The following is a 10000-nucleotide window of genomic DNA, read 5'->3' on the forward strand; positions in this document are numbered from 1 at the left end:
ACATATCTTAGAGAGGGACACTATCCATCCACTGTGTACACTAACATATCTTAGAGAGGAACACAACCCATTCACTGTGTGCAATAACATATCTTAGAGAGGGACACTATCCATCCACTGTGTACACTAACATATCTTAGAGAGGCACACAACCCATCCACTGTGTGCAATAACATATCTTAGAGAGGGACAGCATCATGTGAGGATGTGCCGTGTCTCTAATGCACTGTGCTGATGGTGAGGAGAGAGAGCGTGAGCATGAGTGCTGGTGATGATGTTCATATCTGACGGGAATTGAGAGGATTCGTGAGAGGACACACACATACACACAGTGACACGGATACAAGCGCACACAACACACACACATGCACATACACACACACACACATGCACGTGCACACATACACGCGTATGAACACTCACAGAGACCGATACACACACACACACACACACACACACACACACACACACACACACACAGTAACACTATCACACACACACACACACAGCTGAAAATGTGAGTAAACTAACACCAGAAAAAGTGGAGATGAGATATTGTGACAAGACAGACGGACACAAACACACACACGCACACACACACACACACACACACACACACGCACACACACACACACACACACACACACACACACACAACCATCCATTCTGAAGCCGTGCTAAACTGTGAGTGCTAATGTGTTTTGCAGCTTGACGGAGAGTGCTTCAGAGTTAGTGAGATGGAACTTTTTACTCGTTCTCCTTGTGATCCCCCTCTCCGCTCTCGTCCTCCGCGGCCTCTTGCTCATCCCCCTCTTTCCCTCCTCCCAGCAGGGCCGAGCGCTTCACCGTCACCGAGGTGAACGGACGGCCAGAGCCGATGACCTCCAGACCGTCGATCTCCTGAGAAACGGAGAGAGAGAGAGAGAGAGAGAGAGCTGATAAATAAGTAGATACAGTATGTGACCCTGCAAAGGGAAACCAGTCGATTTGGTAAAATTGACAAAATCAAGTTATTAAGCCATAAACTAAGCGTTCCAACGATATGTATATCGAGGGTATTACAAAAACTATCGCTAAGATAACCGCATCCAAAGTCGACATGGTTCTCCCGTCGCGATATGCCAGAGGAGGAGGAAATCACTGTTTTAAGCGGCGTGGACAACGGGAATGACTGCTAATGTGTTGAATCTTCACCGGGTTTAACAGTCAAAACGTATGTTTTGCCATGAAATTTGACTGTATACTGTCGATTTATGCAAAAACGTGAAATGCAACATTTTAACCCGGACGTTTGTTTATTGTGGATTTTCTCAAAATAACTGTTTGTGCGCAAAGCGACTGATTCCGCTTTGCAGGGTCACATATAAGAGTAAAGGGAGGGAAACTCTCAGTTAAATGTACATGGCACTCAGAAAAAAAAAAAAAATATTGTGTTAGTCCCACCAAAATCAGACTTTTTAAATGCACGTAAACATGTTCGCTTCTGAAATCGGACAAGTAATAGGCCTATTAAGTACATTAAAGTATGCATTATAATCAACATGTAGAGGACTACAGCTCATATTAGTATAGTAGTATAATATAATAGTATAAGTATGAACTGCAAGTTAAAATCTGACTACTTACACACTAAAATTCTAGATGTCACTCCGTGTACATGTTCTCTAGTCTATTCAGCACGTAGACACACACACATGCACACACACACGCACACACACACACATGTGTGTGGACATTTGGCTGTTACGAGACAGTTCACAGCGTTCTGGTCCACCATTACTGGAGGAGTGAGGGACAGACTGTGACAGAGAGAAGTGAGACAAAGGGAGGAGGGAGAGAGAGAGAGAGAGAGAGAGAGAGAGAGAGAGAGAGAGTGATAAGAGAGTGATAGAGAGAGAAGAGAGAAAGAAAGCGAGACATGTTTGTTCTATGTATGTCTTATGATCATGTACGTCTACTGTTACGGCCCTGCCTGCCTTCTGGGTACCTTTCAGGTTGAGTCTGCATAGAGAACGGAGAGATGGAGAGAGGAGAGGAGAGATGGAGAGAGAGAAGAGGAGGGGTAGAAATGGAGAGAGGAGAGACAGATGGAGAGAGGAGAGGATGGGTAGACATGGAGAAATGAGAGGAGAGGTAGAGATGAAAAGAGGAGAGACAGAGATGGAGAAAGGAGAGGAGAGGTAGAGATGGAGAGAGATGAGGTAGAGAACTAGTGAGGAGAGGTGGGGAGAGAAAATAAACATAAAAAAAAAAATTAAGTTATTGTGCTCACATGAACGACCATAAACTAAGCTTTCCAACGATATGTAAATCGAGGATATTGCAAAAACTATTGCTAAAGATAACAGCATTCAAAGTTGACACGGTGCTCCTGTCACGACATGCCAGAAGAGGAGAAAACCACCTTTTTAAGCGGCGTGGACAACGGGAATGACTGCTAATGTGTTGAATCTTCACCGGGTTTAAGAGTCAAAACGTTCAACTTTCCGTGAAATTTGTTCATGGTATGAAAGTGTAGACTGTATACTGTCGAATTAAGCGAAAGCGTGAAATTCAACATTTTAGCCCATTTGTTGGTTTATCATGGATTTTCTCAATATAGCATCGAGCACAAAGCGACTGGTTTTGCCTTGCAGGGTCACAAATATAACACACATAACACACACCAAACCAAAGAGAAAGAGAGAGAGAGACCACCAGGCGCAGGAACCAGCCGCACGCCTCAGCCCCAACCACCACACAGGATACCCCCCTCAGACAGTCCACAGAGCCCACTACAAATGAACAAGGTGTAAATGTGAGACAGGACACAAGCAGCCCAGAACAAACAGACATTGCCCTCCTTATGGACTCAAATGGTAAATTTATAAATGTGAAAAAACTTTTCCCAAATCACAATGCAACTAAGCACTGGTGTCCCACTACCCAAAAAGCATTAGAGCTTCTCAATGAAAGTCAGCTTGGGTCACCGAGTCATATCCTAATCCACACTGGAACAAACGACCTAAGAGACCAACAAGAGGGTGTGGCCGACTCACTCAAGGCAGTAATAGAGAAGGCCTCAAACACCTTTCCACAAGCCAGGATAATCATATCCACACTGCTGCCCAGGACAGACGTGCACCCTCTCATCATTCGGGACATTAATGCCAGTGTCTCCAGGGACTGTGCACTGCGGCCAAATGTCCATCTTGCCCACAACCCCAACATGAACACGGGCTGCCTCTACGACCACGTCCATTTGCATAAAAATGCGATCTCTATGTTTGCGAAGACACTGAAAGACGCAGCATTTGACAGGAACCCTCCCCATCAATCCTACAACAGAGGACACCAAAACACCCCTCAACCAACTAGACCCCACCCACACCACCAACCACAACCAATCAGACCAAAGAGAAGCCAGGAAAGGTCTGAACCAACTGCACTGCCCACTACAGTTAGATCTACACCTGCACAGCCACCACAACAACCCCTGCCTCAGCCAGGTATGCCCACCTATGCGCAGGTGCTCAGTGGAACAGGGAGCCCAGCCAGCACTGAACTTAGAGATATACAACAAATGCTTGGCCTCATCTGTGCACGCCTGTTCAGCAGTGGATCGTGGTAAGAGATATCCAACCACACATGAAAGGGACAAAACAATAAATGTGAAAAAAAAAAAAAAAAAGAAAAAAAAAAAAAAAGAAATGTATATATATATAGATTTGTTCACACGACAAAATGTTATATTTCAAAACATTGAAAATTATTATTATGAATGTGTTCTCTCTACTGTATCGTACAATTTAAATGCTGTTAAAGCCCAATACTTCTCTCTTTTTAAAATGCAACAAAACAGAAGCACATAGCCAAATGAAATCTTTCTGTGTCTCACTTTGGAACATTCAGGGTCTAAGATCCTCAGTCTTTGGCCTTAAGAGTAGAGACCCCGAGTTCATTTCAGCAATGAAAGATGTTGATATCTTAATTTTACAGGAGACATGGTGTAAGGGAGATGAACCCACTGGCTGTCCCCCAGGTTATAAAGAATTAGTCGTCCCATCCAGTAAGCTAAAAGGTGTAACACAAGGACGAAACTCAGGAGGAATGCTCATTTGGTATAAATCAGATATGGAAAAATCTATAGAAATGGTCAAAAAAGGAGAAAACAGTCTGTGGCTGAAAATTAAAAAAGAAACAATAAAAACACCTCAAAATCTCTTCGTCTGCGCAATTTACATCCCCCCAACAGAATCCCCTTATTTCAACGAAGACACTTTCTATGATCTGGAGAGCGAGATCAACCACTTTCAGTCCCTAGGAAATGTTATGATATGTGGAGACCTAAATTCTAGAACTGGAAAGGGACTAGACTTTATCAACACACAAGGTGATAGTTTCATTACAGGAGACAACATCCATGTCCCTGTCTATTCTCCCAGACAGAACTATGACAAAATCACAAATGCACATGGAAGGGAACTGCTACGACTGTGTCGAAGTCTGAGTCTGTACATTGTCAATGGTAGGCTCCTGGGCGACTCCCTTGGCCGATATACGTATTGCTCTGTTCTTGGCAGTAGCACTGTGGACTATGCCATCACAGACCTAGATTTGACTTTCCTGAGAGCCTTCACAGTCAAGCCACAAACCCCACTGTCTGATCACAGTCAGATAACTGTGTATTTTAATAGAACAGAGACCCCCAACACTTTTATAAAGCCGGGAAAAATGTTACAAATAAAACCCAGTTATAATTGGGGTAAAGACAGTTCTGAGCATTATCAAAGGGCAGTAGCCCATCCAGATACTCAGTCTTTCCTGAACGCCTTCTTAGTAACACACTACCCACACAACAAAGAAGGCATAAACCTAGGTGTATATCAGCTAAACAAAATATTCAATCACGTGGCTCACATTTCAAATTTGCCCACAAATAAAAACAAACAAAAGAAAATAAAATCAGACAAATGGATTGATTCTGAATGCAAACAACAAAGGAAAGACCTGAGAAAATTATCAAATCAAAAACACCGCCAACCAGACAACCAAGAGGTCCGTGCCCAGTACATGGACTGCCTTAAAAAATACAAACATACAGTAAGAACAAAGAAAAGAAAATATATACAAAACCAGCTTAATGATCTAGAAGAATCAATCAACTCAAACAAATTCTGGCAACAATGGAAACACCTGAACAAAAGGCCCAATGATGATTTAAGAATTCAGAATGGTGATATATGGAAAGACCACTTCGAAAAACTTTTCGACAACATCACCCTAAATTCCAACCAACAAGAAATATCAGAAAGATTAGAAAACCTTGAGACAACCATAAAAGAACATCAAAACCCGCTTGATTTCCAAATAACCCCAAAAGAGCTGGATGAAAAACTACACAAATTACAGCCCAGAAAATCCTGTGGTTTAGATGGCATCCTAAATGAGATGCTCATACATACAGACGTAAAGTTCAAATTGGCTATTCTAAAACTTTTCAATCTCATATTAAATACTGGTTACTTTCCTGATTCCTGGAATGAAGGACTTATCACACCCATATATAAGAGCGGTGACAAGCTGGACCCAAACAACTACAGGGGCATCTGTGTCAGTAGCAACCTTGGCAAAGTGCTCTGCAGTATAATTAACACTAGAATAATTGATCACCTCACAGAACACAACACATTGCATAAAAATCAAATTGGATTCCTACCACACCACCGAACATCAGATCACATATTCACAATTAAAACCCTCATTGATAAATACGTACATCAAAGTAAAGGAAAGATATTTGCTTGCTTTGTGGACTTCCAGAAAGCATTTGACTCCATTTGGCACAAGGGCCTACTGTATAAACTCATCCAGAGTGGTGTTGGAGGAAAAGCATACGATATAATCAAATCTATGTATTCAAATAGCAAATGCACTGTTAAAATTGGCTGTAATAGGACAGAATTCTTCCAACAAAGTAGGGGAGTCCGACAGGGCTGCAGTTTGAGCCCTACACTCTTCAACATCTACATAGATGAATTAGCAAATGCACTGCAGAACTCTGATGGACCAGGACTCATGCTACAGGACACTGAGGTTAAATGTTTGCTCTTTGCAGATGACTTGGTCTTGTTGTCACCAACTCAACAGGGCTTGCAGCATCACTTGAATATACTAGAAAATTTCTGCCAGACGTGGGCCCTAAAAATAAATCCCCAAAAAACCAAGGTCTTAATCTTCCAAAAACGTTCAGGGCTACAGGGAAAAACTATCAACTTTAAAATTGGCAACACCAAAATTGACCAAACAAATAACTATACCTACCTAGGAATTACCCTCACCCCAACAGGGAACTTTGGCTTGGCTGTGAAGGAACTCAAAGAAAAAGCTAAAAGAGCATTTTACGCTATCAAAAAATCAATTAAACTAGAGCTACCAATTAGAATTTGGATCAAAATTTTCCACAGCGTAATTGAACCAATTGCACTATATGGTTCTGAAGTGTGGGGTCCAGTAACACACAACGAATTCCCCAATATAGACAAACACCCAACTGAAGCCCTGCATGCAGAGTTCTGTAAAAGCATCCTCAGAGTACAGAGGAAAACTCCAAACAATGCATGCAGGGCAGAATTAGGCCAGTACCCACTTATTATCAATATTCAAAAAAGAGCCCTTAAATTTTGGCAACATTTAAAAATGAGCGACCCCCTTTCACTCCACTATCTAGCCCTGAAATGCCAAGAACAAAATATCGAAAAGAGTGCACTAAGCCAGCTTGTCCTTAGACTAAGTGACATAACGGCAACCAACATCATTCAGTCTCAGGACAACCTAATTTTCAGAAATATTCGACCCAACCAAATTATAAACACCGAGAAGGAAAAATACATAACATATTGGAAAGAAGTCACAAAAACACAACCCAAATTACAATGCTATTTGGCCCTCAAACACGAATATAAAACAGCTACCTACCTGAGCACAGTAAAAGACCCAAAACTCAGGAAAACATTGACAATGTACAGACTCAGCGAACACAGTCTTGCCATAGAAATAGGCAGACGCAGGCAAACCTGGCTGCCTAGAGAGGAAAGGTTGTGCCCGCACTGCACTTTGGGAGTCATAGAAACTGAAGTACATTTCCTAACAGAATGCACAAAATATAAAGAAATTAGGAAATCCTCATTCATTAAATTCAGCTCAGCCATCCCTGAATTTCCAACATTAACAAATGAAACAAAATTGCCATACATCCTTGGAGAGATCAAGGATGTGGCCACTTTAGCCGCAAAATATGTAGCAGCCTGCCATAGCCTGAGGGACATCCAGTAGCTCCCTGTATGTTTAATGTTGTATTCTACTTGAATGATATAATTACAAATGCCTTTGTTATACAGCCATTCTTTATTGTTTATGTATATTACATGTACAATGTATATGTAATTGTCTGTCTATGCATCTACTGTATTTTATGTGTACATGTAATTTAGCTTTGGCAATAATGCTATTGAAACATTCATGCCAATAAAGCTTCATTGAATTGAATTGAATTGAATTGAATTGAGAGAGAGAGAGAGAGAGAGAGAGAGAGAGAGAGAGAGAGAGAGAGAGAGAGAGAGAGAGAGAGAGAGAGAGACAGAGGAAACAGTCCCTGCTTGTTCTGTCTGCTTCTGGTAGAGACTGTCCACCCTCAGTTCGGCCCCCTTCTTTATACCTTTTTGGCTTCGTCTCTCTCAAGATTCAAGATTCAAGATTCAAGATTCAAAGTGCTTTATTGGCATGACAAGGGGTACTCCTATTGCCAAAGCAGGCAGACAAAACAGAAAATGGTACAATACCATTACAATTCATAAAATAAATAAAATACATATATGTGTGTGTGTGTGGTGTGATGGGGTGGGGTGTATATGGGTTTCTGTGTGTGTGTGTGTGTGTGTGTGTGTGTGTGTGTGTGTGTGTGTGTGTGTGTGTGTGTGCATGCATGTGTGCGCGCCTGTGTCTGCGTCCGTGTGCGTGCACATGTGTGTCTTGTTAAGTCACTCACTGTCCCTCAGGTTGTGGCATGCTGAAACATATTGGGCTGCAAGGTTGGTCTTGTCTCCTTCGCCCAATATTATTTTTAATTTTGATATATAATTTAGCTCATTAAAATGAGGAATTTCTAGATTGAATTTATCAAAGAAATTATCTCTGATTTGGGATAAAGATGTACACTGTAGGAGGAAGTGCAACTCTGTCTCTACCTCATCTGTCGAACAGTGACCACATATTCTCTCTTCTTTTGGTTGCCATGATTTTTTATGTCTTCCTTTTTCGATTGCCAATTTGTGGTCACTTAGCCTGTACTTGGTTAGGGTGAGTCTCTGTTTTCTATCTCTGACAGTCGAGAGATATTCTGCTAATTTATATTCTCTGTTTAGGGCTAGATAACATTGTAGTCTGCTTTGATGTTTGGTTTCTTCTTTCCAATATTCCAAATAGTTGTCTTTACATTGCTTTATAATTTGGTTAACTCTGATTGGTTTTTGGAAAACAGTGTTGTTGTGAGACTGGTCAGGGTGTGTTTTGGGTGGGGGGGTTAGTCTCAACAACAACTGATGCAGGGGACTTTTTTCTGGGCTCAGCTCTTGGGTTTGCAGGGCTTTATAATGGAGGGTGTCTTGGGGGCTGGATTTAAGGTGATTAAGGAATTTTAGTGCTCTCTTATTGGTGTTAATTATTAGTGGGTATCTACCTAATTCTGCTCTACAGGAGTTGTTCGGTGTTTTTCTTTGCACCTGTAGAATATATCGGCAGAATTCTGTTTGTAAAATCTCTATGGTGTGTTTTTCCCAGTGTGCGTAGCTATGATGACTGAGTGGACCCCATACTTCACTACCATACAGCGCAATGGGCAGGATGACACTATCGAATATTTTAAGCCAGATTTTAATTGGAATTTGTAGGTTAAAAAATTTCCTTCTAATTGCATGTAGGGCTCTTTTTAGCTTTTTCTTTTAGTGCATTCACTGCCATATGAAAGCTTCCTGAAGATGTTATTGTGATGCCCAGGTAGGTATAGCTCATGCTGTGTGGAATTATTGTGTTGTTTATTAGAAAGTTATATTTATTTTCTTGGCATTTGGCACGTTTTTGGAAAATCATTATGTTTGTTTTCTTTAGATTGACATCAAGGGCCCAAGTCCTACAGTACTGTTCAACTATGTCAAGTTGCAGCTGTAGTCCTTCTTTGGTTGCAGACAGTAGGACCAAGTCATCAGCAAAAAGCAGACACTTAACGTCTTTATCTAAGAGGGAGAGGCCGGGAGAGGGACAATTCTCCAACTGAATTGCTAATTCATTTATATAGAGATTAAATAATGTAGGGCTTAAACTACAGCCCTGCCGTACACCTCTTTTTTGGGTGAAATATTCTGTTTGTTTATCTCCAATTTTGACAGCACACTTGGTGTTTAGGTACATAGATTTAATTAAGTCATATACTTTGCCCCCCATCCCACAATTTAGCATTTGATAATAGAGTCCCTCGTGCCAAATGGAATCAAAAGCCTTCTTAAAATCAATAAAACAGGCAAATATTTTTTTCTTTTTTGTTTGGTTTACGTGTTTGTTAATTAATGTGTGGAGTGTATATATATGATCTGTGGTGCGGTATTTTGGTAGAAAGCCAATTTGGGTTTTACTTAAGATAGAGTGTTCATCAAGGAAGTCTCCTTTATTCAGAATACTGCAGAACAGTTTACCTAGGCAACTGCTGACACAAATGCCACGGTAGTTGCTTGGTTCTGATTTGTTCCCACTTTTGTGAATGGGGGAAATGAGCCCTTTGCACCACATGTCAGGAAAATGTCCTGACAGTAGAATTAAGTTGAACAGTTTCAACACTGCACACTGCATCTCTGGGGTGCTATATTTGAGCATTTCATTTCTAATGCTATCTGGACCACTAGATTTTCTTGGCCGGAGAGAATTGGACTGAGTGGATAGCTCTTTCATTGTAATGATAAAGTCTAGAGGA

At 41.2% G+C, this 10000-nt stretch overlaps 1 protein-coding gene across 2 annotated transcripts in view; it reads right to left on the bottom strand.

The window, feature by feature from the left end:
* The window catches only part of mycbpap (mycbp associated protein), a 63392-nt gene that overhangs the window by 16753 nt on the left and 36639 nt on the right, over nt 1-10000 (bottom strand). For both annotated transcript variants that reach the window (XM_062523627.1, XM_062523551.1), the window contains exon 9: nt 752-900. In XM_062523627.1, coding sequence (XP_062379611.1) covers nt 752-900 — 149 coding nt within the window. The remainder of the gene's footprint in view (nt 1-751; nt 901-10000) is intronic.

Source organism: Sardina pilchardus, chromosome 1 (genome assembly GCF_963854185.1).
Source record: "Sardina pilchardus chromosome 1, fSarPil1.1, whole genome shotgun sequence".
NCBI lineage: Eukaryota > Metazoa > Chordata > Actinopteri > Clupeiformes > Clupeidae > Sardina > Sardina pilchardus.